This window comes from Homarus americanus, unplaced genomic scaffold (genome assembly GCF_018991925.1).
Source record: "Homarus americanus isolate GMGI-L3 unplaced genomic scaffold, GMGI_Hamer_2.0 scaffold44110, whole genome shotgun sequence".
Lineage (NCBI taxonomy): Eukaryota > Metazoa > Arthropoda > Malacostraca > Decapoda > Nephropidae > Homarus > Homarus americanus.
The window spans coordinates 387,997-406,320 of NW_024719061.1; the positions used below are offsets into that span (position 1 = coordinate 387,997).

General features: G+C 42.1%; 1 protein-coding gene across 1 annotated transcript in view; it reads left to right on the top strand.

The window, feature by feature from the left end:
* LOC121859901 (chromobox protein homolog 2-like) overlaps positions 1-4,570 on the top strand; it is a 101,131-nt gene extending 96,561 nt beyond the window's left edge. Inside the window, exons 5-6 of the mRNA XM_042356859.1 lie at positions 41-814; positions 2,055-4,570. Coding sequence (XP_042212793.1) covers positions 41-814; positions 2,055-2,231 — 951 coding nt within the window. The 3' untranslated portion in view covers positions 2,232-4,570. The remainder of the gene's footprint in view (positions 1-40; positions 815-2,054) is intronic.
* The last annotated feature ends 13,754 nt before the right edge of the window (positions 4,571-18,324 follow it).

The window sequence follows — 18,324 nt, forward strand, 5'->3', positions numbered from 1 at the left end:
TAGCTTACATTTACTGATATGCGTTGTTCTTGTATTGCAGGAGAGCAGGAGCAGCACCTTGGCCGCTCAAGGGGCAGAGCGGGAGGCTGAGCGTAGCACCAGTAGCAGCAGCAGCAGCCGGGTGGAGCTCGACACAGGCACCGAGGAGGAGGAGGACTATGACGACACCACCGATGTTGACACCGCCTCCACCACTACCACCACAACTACTACCACCACCACCTCCTCCTCCTCACCATCATCGTCATCGTCATCATCCACCACCACAACCACAGCCACCACTACTACCACAACCACCACGAGCACCACCCCCTCCTCCCCTACCAGTCCTGCCGTCTCGCCGCCCCTGCCCGGCAAACGTAAAGCAGAACCACTCCGCGATGGCAAAGTCGGTATTGCTATAGTCAAGGATAGTTCTGACAGTCCGCCGCCCAAGTTGCCTCGGCTGAGCTCGCCCAAGTCTCCCTCACACGCCCGAGAAGATCAACACAAGTCGCCTAAAACGCCGCAGTCGACAGGCACCCCATCCGCCCCTACGTCGCCGGCGCCACAGACACCCAAAACCCCGAAGAGTCCGCCTCCTACTACGCCCACGTCAGAATCTCCGGCGGGGAAGGTGACCACTGAGTCTCCCGTATCAGCGCCTCAGGTGCCTGACTCCCCACACCTCAACGGTGACGCTGAGGAACCTGTTACAAACTCTACGGAAACTGCTATCAAGGAAGATCATGAAGCTGGTGTGTACGAGAGTGAGAGCGTCGAGGAAACTGGCGAGGACGCAGGCGAAGAAGAGGATGAAGAGGAAGAGGAGGAAGTAAGCATTTACAGTTTAATCATGTTTATCTCTCTTAATTACCGACAACAATAATTATCGTTAATCTATTGAGTATTGTCTTCATTCTACTCTGGGAACTTATTATATGGTAACATCGTGGCGCCAACACCAGCCTGTAACTAACCTCTGCCCTTATAGTACATATATTCTTATTCTCCGGATGCCTTACAACGTTAACATTACCTTTACTAATTATGTTAGACTTAGTAGAGAGTTGAGGTGTGAGGAAGAGACAGGAGGGAAGGTTCATTAATGGAATGGGGATCATGCAGCTAGGGGTGTTGGTCTCGACTCATATAGGGACATCTCCTTTAAGCTTACACAGACAATAGACTGGATAGCCCCCAGAGGCAATTTCACAATACATGGGAATACTCTTTAGGTGGTAGTAGTGTAGGTGTTGTTCTCTCTCTCTCACTGATACAATGTACTGACACTGTAACAATGGTATTGTGTAGAACTGGTATTGTCAGTCACACATACGTATGAATTATTGCATTGACCCCTTATGAATTGGGAGGCCACACGAGGTTGGGTTAGGTCAACACTTTATCTCTTCATGTGTTTGTGTATTTGCTGACGGTGTTAAGATGCGTTCTTGAAATGGGGGAGAATTTATGAACCGTGACGTCGGCATCATGGTTGGCGCCTCACCTCATTAGTGTTATATTACGAGTGTGTCAGTAGTTGTCGTTCTTCATTTACCATCCAAAGTGGAAAACTAAGTGCTGGGATTATTACTTCATGTACTGTGTTTTAAATGGGGATTAAGCTTGAATATGGGAAAGTTGATGCTCACAACTTTTCTACCGAATGTTCAGCACAAGACAGATGTTTGCTAGAGGTTACTGATGTTCGTCTTACTGCCAGTCTTTTAAACACTTCAAGACTATTTTGCGAAATAGTTCACTGACTTTATATAAAAAAAAAACATAACTTATGATGCTATCGTTGTTTCCGACCGCATTTATCGTAGCTTGTATTCAGTTTTTATATAACTTTTACACAAATTATAAATATTATCGTTAAGTGATGGTACTGTACTTGCTATTTTATTATCATTGCATGCAGTAAAGATGTAAATGTTCTTAGAGTATAGATGTGTTTTTTCTGTGCTCTTACATGATATTTTAACTGTTAAGGTCGCATAATCTATGGCTGCAGGCAGGCATTTTTTTTAATTCTGGGTATTAATAAATGTTTTATGTGTGTGCCGCAGGTGTTGGTGGCACCAGACCCAAGCTACTGGTACAAGAGGAACCCTCTGGCAGATGAGATCTTCATCACCGATGTCACCGCAAACCTGATCACCGTCACCATCCGGGAGTGTAAGACACGCCAGGGGTTCTTCAAGGGCACTGATGAGAACCAGAATTCTCAGTCGTCCATCAAATGATGTGGCCCTCTAGGAACCCCTTGTTGCTGGGAGCAAGCCTACGACTTGAAAGAATCACTCGCTAAGTGTATTTTGTGCATACCCTTGGAAATGTTTTGCATAATTTCAGTGCGAAGAAAGAAACTGGTATGTGAAGTGCAGATGGCCTGCATAGCCCTGGCAGCCATCCTTCCTTCCCTCTTGGTCCGTCGTCCCCAACACTGATGTGATCAGTGATTGATAAGTTTTTTACCTTTTTTTTTTAGGATTTAATTCTGGCTACTGCATAAACTCATCCCAGCATTCTGAAGTGATTTTTCTTGGTGTTTTTTGAGACGCCAAAAGTATTAACAAAAGATAGTCTTCCAGTATTGGTGGTTGGCAGTTGAGAGTGTACTTGAATGGAAGATTCAAGTACATGCAAAACTATACATAGATTAAATGTGTATATTGGCTAGAATAGAAATTTGTTATTAACTTAATTCGGTTGTGGGTGTAGAAGCGAGTTCAATCTACATTTATTCTTAATGATTTAACAGCAGTTCTGGGACCATTTATGTTAGTCTTAAATTTGTTAATGTACTGGAAATTTCATCAACCCCAACTTCAACAATGCTGAAGTGAAATCATGTGAATCACGCCATGGGGAAACTAACTACTGTGACTGCATGTAAGACCAGCAGCTTTACTTTACAGAAAACGTGCTGTGTACTAGTGTCCTTATTCCACTGTGAAATATGTGTTTTTTGTCAACCTACTGGACTGTCATTTTTATGATAAACAAATAGAAAATGGGAGATATCAAAAAATTAAATATGGATGCTGATAAAGTCAGTCCATAAGTAGCTAAGAAAGTTTGTATTGTGTTTAGAAAAGGTGGACAGCCTTGTACTGTAGAGAGGAGGAAGCTCTCTGATGACTGAGTGTGTATTATGAAGATACAGCAGCAAGAGTGAGCATTCAGATTGTGTTGCAGGTGAAGCACTTGGGATGATGCAGGATGGACAAAACATTCAGAAGATGTGGAGAACAAGCACCCAAGGTGTAATGTTGGCATTCCTCAGTAGTCAGGAGGAAACATGACATTTGGAAGAAACGCGAGTCGTTCAGTCTGCGAAATGACAGCGTGATTACCATTCTTCACTTGGTGTGGGTCCCACTGGTTATGTTAGACCCATTATGGTGATCATATTCTGTGAACTTGTGACAATGCACTCACAAGGCCCACGTGTGAGCACTGTTGTAAGTTATGTTTCCAGATAATGTGTTTGTGGATACTATCTAGAGCCTGCGAGAGACTGATGTTACCCAACCATCCCTGGGAGTAAACAAGTAAAGGTTAACCAGTGTCTCGACTGAGTTGAGGATATCATATTTCAAAGAGTATTGTTCTAACTGATAAACTCTCTGAATTATTTTATGTCATTTACATATAAGAAGATTAGGTGTGTGTCACAGAGCCATGAAAATATGATGCCACTGTCTCACCCTAACTCTATCGAGATGAAAGTTTGGTATAATGGTGGTGGAACAGATTCCCCCATGCCTTGACGACCCGCTAGACGTGAGTCACAAGGCACCCTTTATGCAGTTAGTGATAATGATGATCATGAAGGCGGGCGAGGTAGGTCACTGTGGTCCTCATGGGTAGTAGGTGGCCCTCTTGTTTTTTAATGGATTCCTCCTACACCCTAATGATCCATCATGGAACTCGTGGTACAAAGCCCTCAGGCTAAGCCTTTTGCATGTGGATGCCTTTAACTGTACTGGTGTCCACACATTGTGTTGATGTCTACACGTCACAGCTGTCACACGGAATGTCCATATATTTCTGTGCTTCACTACCCCTACGTCAGTCCCCGAGGGATATTCATGGGCCACCTCGCCTCAAGATCTGACAGTTGGCTATCTCCTCGTCCATGATAATAGATTATATATAATATATCTATATATGCATCCCACTTTTTTATGTTCTGTATATCCATTGACACTTGGTGACTGCATGACATTTGACTGTGACCTGAGAAACTATTTATCTTTTTACTGTACTGTACATGACGATTTATAAGGAGCTTTATACTCTTGTGACGAATATATGACTGTATTTCTTCTGTTGGCGTCTGCTTAATTTTCTTGTTTTTTTTCTCTCTTCATGTGTGTTAATATTTACCTAAGTCAGTGCATTGCATTTTAATGGAAAACTTCATATAATATTGCTTAAGGAAGAAATACCTGTGTCTTGAGTCAAAATGTACTTTATTATAGTAGTGAGCCATTCCCAGGTGAAGTGTGTGCATGGAAACGGGAGCTGAATACAGTATGTGTCTTTGCGTTTGTGTGTACATAAATATGATGCATTTTTTGTTAGTATAATTATATACCATATAGTAAATGTATCCACGTAAGACTGGTGTATGCCACATGTAGGTGTATGGTACATGTATGAAATAAGGTTTAGGTATGTCACATGTATGAAATTAGCTCTAGGTGTATGTTGTATATATGAGGTATAAATTGGTTACAAATATGAAGTAAGAGATAAATGTGTTGTATGAATTTACGTATAGGTGTCCCGCTTGTGTGAATTAGGAAATGTCTTTGTATCCGGTTGTCTTCAGATACAAGTTTCATCTTTTACTTTAGAGGGGAGAGATTTGATTCATGTCAGTACAGTAACCTATGACTGAAACTGCAATAATTGAGTAACAAACACGTGTGGATTCAGTTATTATTATTACAGTAGTGTATTTAGAAGACTATTATATTTCTTCTTGAAAACTTGGTACTACAGTATTTTACAGCTCTCAGTACTGTATAATACATGATGACTAGAATTAACAGGCAGAGTTAACTCTCTATATTTTCTCTCGTCTATTCACTCTTAGTCCTGTTTACATACCGATCAACAATAGCTGTATCGAACACTTGGTAGCACTGTACTAGACCCATCAGCAATAGCTATATCGAACACTTGGTAGCACTGTACTAGACCCATCAACAATAGCTGTATCGAACACTTGGTGTAGCACTAGCTACTAGACCCATCAGCAATAGCTATATCGAACACTTGGCACCACTGTACTAGACCCATCAACAATAGCTGACCCATCAACAATCGAACACTTGGTGTACTAGACCCATCTGTACTAGACCCATCAACAATAGCTATATCGAACACTTGGCACCACCGATCAACAATAGCTGTATCTAGACTGTACTAGACCCATCAGCAATAGCTATATCGAACACTTGGCACTGTACTAGACCCATCAACAATAGCTGTATCGAACACTTGGTAGCACTGTACTAGACCCATCAGCAATAGCTATATCGAACACTTGGCACCACTGTACTAGACCCATCAACAATAGCTGTATCGAACACTTGGTAGCACTGTACTAGACCCATCAACAATAGCTATATCGAACACTTGGCACCACTGTACTAGACCCATCAGCAATAGCTATATCGAACACTTGGCACCACTGTACTAGACCCATCAACAATAGCTGTATCGAACACTTGGCACCACTGTACACTATTAGGTTCAGACTTTTCTCTTTGAAGATGTGATTTGATTATTCTTGATGCAAAAGTTTAAGTAGTTTGGATATTAAAACGGGATTTTTGGCTGTATTTTGTAAACTTTTGTGGTTTCCTTATCTGACTTTTATCCCATCTTCACTAATACTTTGTTATGTCAGCTGGGGAACAAAATTACAACTATATACAGAGTTAAACTGAGGCATCTTGAAGCCATTTGTATTAGCTATGAAAGTTGAGATTTCCATTGAACGTCTGGTCTATGCCTTTAGACCTGTTGTATTTATTTAGTGTTATATTTTGGGTGTCCTAGAAAAATGTCCCTGCCTGCTCCTTCCCTCCCTGCCTGCTCCTTCCCTCCATGCCTGCTCCTTCCCTCTATGCCTGCTCTCCGCCTCCTTCCCTCCCTCCCTCCCTGAGACACTGTAAGTTGGAGGGAAAGAGCAGGCAAGGAGGGAGGGGGGCAGGGTGGGACATTTCTCTGGGACACCCTATATATATATATATATACATTATATGTGTGTATCAAAACCTTAATCTAGTCATTTGTTTATGGTGGGAAGTATCAGTGGTGAAGGGACTTAGTGACATCTGATGGACTTTGGTGTTTTAAGATATCCACCAGCAAGACGAAGAGGGGGGGGGGAGGGGGTATCTTATATTTTGGGTTGATTCAGTTTTATGAGGCAAGTTTGGGTTGAGTCATTTTTTTAGGGAGACAATTTTTGGGGTAATTCGGTTATATTGGTTGTTTTCAGTTACCACGGTTTATTGGTCAATTTTAGATAATTAATTTATATTGATTTTTTGGACAATTCATTTGTATTGGTTATATTTGTTTGATTGAGTTTTATCAGCCAATTTTTCGTAATTCAATTTTTGTCTGTAAATAAACGTTGTTACACTTATTCATATTATTTATTGTGTGAACTTCATTGTGGAAAGATTTGTTTTGGCAAGTCATGGTTCGTGTTGATGCTTCGCTCTTTAAACGTAGAGGATTTAGCCTTCCCATGTATAAACAAACACGGTAGAGGATTCACGGTTTGTTTTTGTTGCACTCTGCCCGACTCTCACCCCTCGATACAAAAGTTGGACATCGTGGTACCTTTAAAATTGTAGGTCCACATTCTAACCCATCTGTGATATGTGTCCTTGTTCCTTGGAGTAGCATGTGTTCCTGCTACTTGAGTCGTGTTTGTACGTGGTGTCTGGTGACTAACTTGACTACAATCTTGGGGAATTGCGAATGCAGCCCCTTGGAAACTGGGAATATAGCTTACGAATTGGGAATGTAACCCTGAAGGAATATTGGGAATGTAACCCCTGAAGAATTGGGAATGTATCCCCAAGGAATGTGGAACACAACCCAAGGAAAGTGGGAACGCCTCCAGAGAAGTGGGAATACATATCTTGGGAGAGTGAGGATAGAAGCCTTGGAGATGTGGTGATGCAGTCTTGGCCGTGCAGGTGAACACGAGGGAGGGTTGAAGCGTCCGAGCTGAGCCATCAGAGGAAGTGGCGTGGCCTCCAGCCCAGCTCGCCACATGCTGCCTCTTATCCACCTGTCTGTATGTCTGTCAGGTGCTTAGCGCTAAGCTCCCCATTTACTCAGTTATTTATCCCATGCCCTCGGCTACTGTTGAGAGTAATTTTCTGTACTCCTCCATCTGCCTGATGGCAATTATCTTCATTTGAATCAAGTGGCTTATCTCCTAAAGATTTCGCTAGCCTCACTTGTGTTTATTTAGTATGAAAATTGGAAGTTTGTGGGCGGTTTCTTGTTACAGTCTTGTATGTTCCTTGTCGTTTGGATGCGGGCGTCGCCGAGGGTGGTGGTGGTGCTGGTGGCGGGCGCTTGGCTGTACTGCCACGGGGTACACACAACTCGCGTTTGAATTTTAGCTTATCTTGTGGGGGCACTCCTTGTGTCCCGCCCTGCACCCCCCACCCACCGCTCCCCGCCCGCTCCTCACTCACCCACCCACTCTCAGTCATCCATCCTGACACTCCTCGTCCTCCCACCGATATCCGTCCCACCCTCACCAGTACCTTGTCATCCACTCTTTACTGCTCGTGCTTGGGTCTGGTAGAGGTGATAAGTGTGTCTTGAAAGAAGTCAAAAGTTTTGACTCATTAACTTCATTTGTCGGACAATAGAAGCAAAGTAGTAAAGAATATTTTGCAGCAAATAGACAGTCGTCATTTTGATGCTTTGGTAAGACTCCACAATGAACCATTTGATGTATGGAATTATTGTTGTTGCTGCTGCTGCTCTTGTTCCTGGTGTTGGCTACGTCCTGGTCAGTGAGTGTCGGGGTCACCGGTGTGAGGAGGTCGTAATTGGTACGGTGGTTGCCATAATTGATGGCCGGACGCCACAACACCTCCACTTGTTGTGGCGAGGCACGAGGTGCATTGGGTTTAAAAAAGAGTACAGGTAGGTAAATAACTATGAAATTACAATAGTAGTAATTTAATATGATGACCAGGATCTATTGTTAATTGCGGGAGGTGTTTGGGTTGAGGGAGTGTGTGTTTGCTTGCGGGTGTGTGCGACGCATCAACACACAAGGCACGTCTGTGGCCACCTGTCCATACAAGGCGAACACCCCCCAAGGCCGCCACCGCCGACCTGCACTGTGACTTGCATTGCCGCCGCCACTGCAGTTTGAATCAAGGAGCCGTTAGGAAGAGGCGGCAGATTTAAATGTGACAATGCACCTGAAGTTGTGGGTGTGTGAGGGAGGGAGGTGAGGGCGTGTCGGGGGCTGCTCATGAGGTACAAGAGACGGTTGCCGATGCACTAGTTGCAACTCTGCACTTTTGATTTTCCTTTTTCACACTTCCAACACACACACCGGATGATTTTCATCCCCATAAACATACATTAAAATGTCATCTTCAGCTAACTTCTAGGAGTTATTGTTTCCTGTAATAGCTGGTCAACTGTTAGGTCATAAGATCTCTTCATTATTATTCTTCCCTCAAGTTTTACCCTACGTGGTCCTGCCCTGAAAGTGTTCCCTCCCTTCTTGCTGAAAAGTCCTTCTTTAAGACACCCCCTCTCCTCCCCTCTCTGTTAAGTGTGATAGTAACTCCCTGGAATCATCTTTAATGAAAATTCCCACAAAATATGTTATTGGTTTCCCTCCCTCCCTCAGTCTGCAGAAAACCCTGGGTGGCTGAGAGTCGGGCCGCCTCGTCAGCGTGTGGTGGCCGGAGGACTGGTGGTCATGCACGGATGGTTCCTGCCATGAGCCTGGCTGGTACTGCCTGGCCTACACACCTATCACTGATCCTTGCCTCCTGATGAGCCCACACGCCTCCTGCTCTCTCCTCGCACTGCACCCACGCCCAGTAGCGGACCCAGCAGGGGTGTGATGAGGTGGAAGGAGGGGGGGCCTGGGCACATGGCTCCCCTCCCTCAGTGCCCATAAGACATGAACTGTTTTTACAATTGGATGTCTCCCTCCCCCTTGACAGTGTTCCTCAGCTCGCTACTGACCACGCCATCACCGTACCTCCCCCACGCCACCTGGTTTACCTTGGGCTCCTTGTGGCTTTCTTATACCCAAGTGTGTTGTTTATGTCGCAGCTCAGTGAGGCCATTCAGTGTTTCTGTCTCCTGGTGGGTGGGTGTGTCGTCTGCTGCTACACTTACCGATCATCATACACGTGTTCACGCTGACTCACGCACATTCACACATTCACACGATGCTCATAATTCACATATATCCATACCTGCTCGTATATTGACACATACTGTATACACACACACTCACCTGTCACATACACTCACGTGTCTACACGTGTTGACGTAAAGGTGACCACCACAGCTGAGCAGTACGAGTGACACACAGGTGATCACCGTGTCCTCAGGTGATGACTAACACGTAATCACATTACACACGTGCCTCACACACCTGGTCTGACGAGCACACACGTATCCACAGGTGGTCAAGACACACATAACGCAGGTAGCAGCAGAAGTGTTGTTGTTTGGGCTGGAGGAGAAGGAGAGGGTGACAACAGGTGTTACAGGTGGGTGGGCGGCCATGACTGGTATTCAGCAGATGCCGCCCACCAGCTACTGCCCCACCTGAATATCTCACTTCTCGAGGACTGTCCCACTCCCTCCCTTCCTTCCCTCCCCTCCCCACCCCCACCTACACCATTAACTTCTGTCACCGGGCGCTTGTTGAGGTCATGTTATTGGCGTTCCTAGTGGATTCACTGTTTCCTGTTTTCCCTTTTCTTATGCTCGTTTCTTTTGCCTTTTTCCTGTCATATCTATCGCAATTTCTTTTATTTTTTGTCCAATTTTATAGGAATTTAAGGACGCGTTTTGGTTTTATCGTGAAGGTTGTTTACCATATTCTTTGAGAAGTTGTCTACAAAGGCCTCGAGGAACCAGTAGTAGGATTATGTATCATTGGGGTTTAGATGATCGACGAAGCAATTTTCAACGACTTTTTTCATTATTTTTCGTATTGTTGAGGACGTAAGTAGATAATTGAGTAAGGATTGACAGTTTCAAAGATTGTTTGTTCCTTAGTTTTATGGGGGGTTTTATTGTATGGGTTCAGTTTTGTCTATTTTTATTATGATAGTTAAATTTGATGGGGGGAACGGTAGAGGAGGAGAGATGTGACCGGTAGCTTGGCTGGAGGAAGAACGCGTGTTGTAACATTCTACAAATCACACACACACACACACATATGTACATACACAGCATGCATTCCTTACACGGGTGATACACACACACACACACCGCCCGTGCAGCACATACACACACACTCAGCTGTTAGTTTTCTTTCTTGTTTATTGTAAGACATCGTGAAGCAGAGTAGTTATTGGTGGGGGGGGGGGCTTAATCTGCTGTACTGTCTCTCTCTCATCAGTGTCCCTCCAAGTGTTTGTTGTCTAGCATTGTCTTATCTCAGTCGGTCCTACCTCTCTTCTTACATTGTCTCATTGTCTCTCACTTCTCTTCTCTCCTTCACCATCCCAACTTATCCTGTCTCGCTCGTATTTATTTCCTGTTTCCTCTTCTATCTCTTTATCTCCCTTTTCATTACGTTGAATGGTTTCGAGCGACAGAATGGCAACGAGTGTTAGTGATAGAAATGGTGACTGCCTCCGGCGTAAGAGTTTGGGACCCTTGGTTACATCTCCTCGCCTCATTGTTGACATTGTAAGTGTGAGCTGCTGTCAATAGATGGCGTGTAAACAGCAGTCATTGTTGAGTGATTGCTTCGGGCAAGAGCTGTGAGCCATGTATGAAAATTGGAATAGTTTATTTGCATCGCCTGTATATGTTATTTTGTTAGTAGATGGCACTTGAACAAAAGAACTTATGATTGACATACCAATGTCTTGGATACACGGTTATGTTGCAGAAGACGAGCAGAGGTGACAACCACGTGAATAAGAGTTCATGAAGATTTTACGTATGTACTTGTAGTAGTGACTGAAGGCGTATGCTGAATATATCGTTCGTGTTAAGAGTTTTGTCTGTTGAAGCGATATGAACAAATTGAATGTAAATATTGATGCAGAGAGCGTCTGGCTTGTCTCCTGTGAGTATCTTAGTGATGGCGACTGTGTGTGTGTGTGTGTGTGTGTGTGTGTGTGTGTGGCGGTGTAAAGAAGTACCACCTGTTTCTGACATAGACCTCAGAGCAAGTTTATGGTGGTAGTGGCCACGTCGCCAGTGTGGTGGAGCTGGTGGATCATGGAGACTCGCTCGAGCTGCATCCAACTACTTCTCCCTGACAGTGACCCAACACCCGGGAGTGGTGTAGGACTTACCCTCCCACTACCTGGTGCACACCTGTCTACCTTTGCAAATAATTAATTCCGTAGTCCCATTAGAAGCTGAATGGCTGGAAGTTAAAACAGTTCTCTGACTCACTAATAACCCATTTGAATGCGAGTTCACGGTTATGAAGTCCACTTAGAAGCTGACCGGATACAATTTAACATATCCCAGGTCTTATTCGATGCCGGGCAGAATACAGGATAACAATATCCAGGCTCTCTTAAGGATGTCAGTCAGTTCCCAAGACGTTACAAGATGGCCTGGTTCACGTACAAAATAGCTGGATGTATGTTAGCAATCCCCCAACACCACCATATAGCTGGCTGAATGCTGCTGGCCTCTTCCTCAGCTCACCTGGATAGCACGGATGTCTTATTTGGGCTATACTGTGTGCATGAGGTTGAGCTGAATCGATTTAGTACAAGAAACCACAAAATACATGAGTTAATAACCATGACAGCTCGAGCGTGTCGACCCAGCCAGCGCCCCACCGTGTTGTTGTGACGCCTTAAATAATCAATAATAAAGAATAATACAGCGTGGTAAGGTTCCTGGCGCCTGGCTGAAAGGAGTGGGGCTTGTGTATCACGAGATATGGAATGACGGTACCTAGTAGGACGTTGGACCTGGGACGAGTGTACGGTATGTGTCCATAGTGACGGTCCAAGCAGGAATTTTGAGTGGCTGTATGTAGTCTAACCTGGATTGCACTCAAACAGGACCTTCTGTAGTACACCCTAGTGAACATGCTCAAGCAGGACCTGATTAAGTGAACTTGTGGTAAGACGTAGGTTGGCTGACCACAGTTCAGTTGTTCACGACTTGTGTCCAGGGTTCAACAAAGATCACCCGGGTTCACTGTATCCTTCCGACTACGTCACTGGAGGGTCACATCCCATAAGGTTCTCGCCTCCTAGGTGTTCCCGAGTGAAGGTTTTCACATGAGAGTTGGCCATATTGTTCATTATTGCCGTATGTGAGCTGAAGACAAAGTATAAACAATCTTCCCCCAGCATTTTGCGGTGATGTGGGGCGTCAGACAACAGCGAATATTATCATGGTGTAATCTCTAAGCAAAAAGGTGGAAATATCCTCTCAACGTCTTGCATTTGTTGGATGATTTGACCCCGTGATTGTTAATTTTCAGTACAATATCTTCTTACAGTGGTATGAGCTCAAGACACAGAAGTGAGAACTGTCATTTAAATAGTTTTTGGTGTGATGTGAGCTTGTAACATTTAATAGATATTTTTTGAGCAGTGTTGAAGAACCCTTATGTTGTGTCATATACTCACATCTTGGAAATATGAAAGTATGGCCAGTTTAGCTTCACAAGGACATTATACATGTTAGTCCTGGAGGCATGGGAAGTGTAGGAGCAACTCTGTACGCGTGTGTGAACCTTACGACAAGCAGCCATCACTCCTTCCAGGCGACTTGGACTCATGACCACGAGACAGCTGGACAATACATGTGATACGGCTCGCTAGTTGACCTCCTGGAGTCAGTTGTTTCCCCGCCGCGACAGGTGGGATGGCAAACTGGTTGACGAAGGGATGGATCATCTGAGCCGGTTGCGTCGACACAATAATAATAAACAGACGCACGCTAAATGTCCCTCTCCCCCTCTCTCTCTCTCTCTCCCTCTTTCTCTCTCTCTCTCTCTCCTTCATTATAGAGTTAATGTATATGCTATTTTTCTTGATATCTATTGATGACTATGAGCAAGTGACTGGCCAAAGTCCTGTACAAATTGTATAATAGATTCACGGTTATAATTAATGATGATGCTTATGTAAATAGATATTTTCCTGTACTTTGTTGTTTTTGTGTCCCATTAACTGATTACTGAGGGTGAATGTGCAACTTGCGACATTCGTTCTATTTTTTTTGTACGTCATACAGTTTTGCATTGTATTTCAGCAACATAGCACAGGATGATGACTTTATACAAATTTTGGAATAAATAAAATTCACTTTGAGAACGTGTGATTTCCTCATTAAGAAGAAATGAAAACTTCCTTTTTTATCAACCCAGCATGTGAAATTCATAAAAAAAAAATGTCTTGATTGCTTCATATTGAGAAAAAATTCAAATTTGTTTTCATAGCTTCGTCCCGAGAAAAACAAAAACAAAACATGAATACGACACTATTGCTTCAGAATCTAAGTAATTTTCCAGATTATTCGGCTTTGCCTCCAGGAGTGAGTGACCTGTGTTCCCTCCTGGACTAAGGTCTCCTATATACAGTAAATCATCAGTAACTTTAGGATGATAGAGAGCCTCTCCTATACTAAATAACAATCATTAAGTGGTAGTCTGTCAGTATAACTTGGTTCTCCCATAGATTATAAAAATAAATAGATCTTGGTATATTTTCCATTGCCTTGGTTAAATAATCTTGTAGAAACTCTAATTACTAGGCATTGCGTCACAAAACAAATCTATTTTAAAATAATTATGACAACGGATACTAGCAGAAGTGTTGCTAGCAGGCGAACTCCACGGAGCAGCATTGCGAAAGGTAAGAATTGTCTCCTATGTTTGTCCTACGTTTTCAGTTTCAACTAGGGTTAATTTACCAGTAGATAACCACGCTAATCAAACCGAACGTAATATAACATAACTTAACCTAATTTTCCACCCCCCCCCCCTTTCCATCAGGTCAAATAAGCTGTGGTGATCCGGGAAAAAATCCCACAAAATCGCGTATTTTTCCAGGAATCAACCGTGGGAAGTAAACAAATTACGGGGACAACAAACATTTCCAGTTAGGTTTAGTTGGGTTGGTCTGCGTTATTTTGGGACTTCGCCGACTCATTAATTCCTAGCTAAAAGTTTTTAACGTGCGCTGGTTTTAACGCCATAGTTGTTAGTAGTCGTACAATGACGGCAAGACGACAAAGGAGCACGTAACAAACTCAAGCTTAAATAATATTTGTGTATATTACCGTAGTCAATTCTGTTTCGATGCATCTTAATACCATATTATAATATTAATACCCTGTGAGTACGATAAGTTTACCATTACTTGATGCGCTTGGAAATACACAAAACAAAAAATAGAAATCGTAGACATAATTATAAAATTATTGTTGCTCCATAATTTTCCAGATAGCGGTCATAATTAGTGATTTATATTCAAATTGTGGAGTTGATAGTTCAACACTGCACTGACCGCCGTAATTTTCCATCTCTTTCTACAATCAGTTAGGTTTAGTTACTAATAAAAAAATGCCGAACTTAGTGTTAATAGCCTTACGTGTTATTATAAATATTCTTTAAATAAAAAAATTCACAATTTACAAAACCTTTAAACCAGGTGACAGGTGAGTGTTGACCAACAGTTGTTCTGGTAACGTCGAGAAGGGAGGACGCGGCAGGGTTGCTCGTGAGTACGCGTTGCATATTTTTGTCCAATTACTACAAATCGTTCTTAGTTTTACTACAACTTATATATTATTATGGGATTAAACTGGAAATACGAGAGAAAAGCGTATAATAAAACTAATTTCATTCATTACGGAAGTTCAGTGTTGAGGGTGTAATCACGTTTTCCCTCGTTGCATGATAGCCATTTGTGTTGACATGAAATTTGACTATATTACGCAAAAGAAATATTTATATATCACACAGTGGACGCATTGGGAAACATTGTATAGTTGAGCTATTTTTTACGAAGTCCCTTGAAAACGCATTGTAATCACATGCACTGAATATTTTTCCATTAAAAAGCAAAACGCCAAATCTTGAGCATAGTCTGCCAATTGAAATAATTGAGCTTAGTTATCGGAATCCTAGTTTGGTCTGGTCTGGTATCAATGAAGCCGAGTGCCTGGAAGTCTAGTGATTCAGGTGATCGGATGAAAGAGTCTCAGGATTTAATTTAGCCGCTACATAGATATAATCGTTACATGTTTAATATGAGGCTAATGTTCGCGTTCACTGTAATATTTTAAAATACATGATAAACGTCTAATTTTCTTGGAAATAACAAATTACATGCAACGTACAAAACCGTTTCTCCAAGTTTACCTGCCACCTAGCGAAGATAATTATTAAGCATATTCGCTGGAAGTAATGATACGCCTTTTGACCTCATGGATGGTGTGTGTCATCGAGTAGTTTTATAACATTGTAGGTGTCCAAGTTGTCGATAAGCTAACTCGTACCCATAGTTTGTTTATATTGACCTTTGAACAACATTATATACTAACTCATATTCTCAGACATCTGAGCCATCATACTGGAGGGAAGTGGCACCGTGAAATGCAGTCACGTAAAATTCTGGCAGTAGTCTCACCAGCCTGTCTCCTCGTGGTGTGTTGGAGACGGGCCACCATCACAATGGACGAGTTGACGGTCGGAATTTTTTCGTAAGATGGCAGGTCAATGGGTAAAGAAAACGCTTAAATTCACTATGGTAATGATATTTTTAAATAAATTGGGCTAAAAAGTGTCAAAAATGAGGGTTAAATTTGCTAAAAAGTCACGTGACTGAAAAGCTCTGCGATTGGTTGTGACGTCACAGGTTGAGGTGCGCTTCCCAGCGAGAATCAGCCAGCTGCATTTATCCAACCTTCTCGGTTGATCGGCTCAATAAATAAATATTAGATAATTAATTGTGCAACACGGATACTATTTTGAATACATAAATATTACTAAGCACATAAACTAATTCAATGGGTATTAGCTGCCCGTACAGCAAATTTCATAATACAGGGTGTCCCAAAAAAATGTGCTCAATCTTTGACTGCCCATTACTCATATATTTTTTGTTTTGATTTAGGTGTTTATTGACATAGATACAAGTCTAATGAGTTAAATTAAAGAAAATAACATTATTTAGGGTCAGTCGCACCTGAAACAAAAACAAAAAATATATGAGTAATGGGCAGTCAAAGAGTGAGCACATTTTTTGGGGACACCCTGTATAAACATTCCAAACTATTGTCATTATTTTGGTTTTGGTCATCTGGGGAACCTTAAGATTCTAACTACGGGATTAAGTACTTTAAACAATAAGACTCATTATCTCTACAGAATTTTTTCGCAAAACATTTTTCGGTCACATAAGAAAATACAGATCATAGGTTAGGTTAGGGTTTGGAGAGTCATAAGGGTAACTTAACATACATCAGTAAGGGGAGGTAGTAACTCAAAACTAGTGATTCCCGATATAAACGAAGGTCTAAATCGTTCATAACACATCGCAAACCATTAGAAAAAACAAACATAGTCTGCATGTTTAAGTACAGGGATGACCAAAACTTAACATTTACCCCCTATAGCCCATCTCGAATCTAAACATAAAAATACTTGTGGTAGTTATAGTAAAATTTTACCCATTAATTAATATAAATGATATACCCAGTGGTTCATTAGTGAATTATCAAAACAATAACAGCACTATGCTGTTATGTTACCTAGCATCAGGCATTCTCAAAACAGTCCAGATAATGTCATTACTTTTAAATTTACTTGTATCTCCATCTCGTACTGATATACTCTGTAAATGCACTGAAAAAAATCTACCAGGTAAGAATACATGACAGCAAAGCTGATGTGAAAATGGGAGTTTTTTACGTTCAAAAGAACATATAGTAAGAATGGAGGAAACTGCAGCGGGTTTATTGGCACATACTGGGTCGTCCCATTTACACCTAACCCCTATCGCTCATATATCCATCCAACCTATGTTTGAAGCTGCTTTTCACGGCAAATTTCTTCACTAACGAAATGTCCATGACTTAGGCCATAAAAAAACACCCTTAAAACTTACCTGCACGTGGCATTTGGGGTCTGAAGAGGCCACCCCTTTCTACTACCTACGACTGCAGCGATGAGTTTGAAACTAGTGACGTCATTGCAAATGGCGGCCCTGTGTCTAGAGAAATAAACTTATCTCGACTATTATAGCAATATTTCTTATGTTTACCCATTATCTCTGTCGAGGGATAAAGTCTTTTTCATAAAACAAAAAACTCAGATTCAACTGATATATGCATATATAATCAGTTGAATCTGATATATAAGAGCTCATGAATGTAGATGTAGGGGGCTCCTCTTTATTTTGACAAAAGTAACCCAGATAGAAAAGGAAGGAAGAAACAGAATTGTAGCTGATATAATGCTGGCAATTATCAATTTAATTAGCTCAGGCGACACCGAAATTTGTTGTGTAGTAGCGCTATTTGCAATTCAGATATGAAAATTAAAAAAATAATCTGCAAATACTCCGCGAGCGCTACACCTGGAGTGATAGTGCGCGCGTGGGTCTGGTAAACACTCAATGGCCAAGTTGAACAAGAGGGAAAATACTTGCAGGTTCACCAACATTTCCATTTATTGGTTCGTCTTTCATGAATATGCAGGGCTGTAGCCAAGAATTTGAGTTGAATAATTACTGCAATTTAGTAGAGAATTGATCATGTATATCATTGTTTGTTTTATCGGTATCTGCAGTGTAAAGAATGATGTTGAGATTCGAACATTATGATTTTTTCTTAATATTCCAAAATGATGAAGATGCTCGAAATTCGTTGAAATCCGTTCGGGAAATTCAAGATTAACCAAACTATACTAATTAATTGGGACGCTAGATAAATAGATTTCGTGTCTGGCTAGAATTTTGAGTTTCGGGAAACGGATTTCACTAAATTTCGGAAAAAAAAATATCCTCATCTGTAATGTAGTATGTTTGCCTCCCCCCCCCCACCACACACACACACACACACACACACACA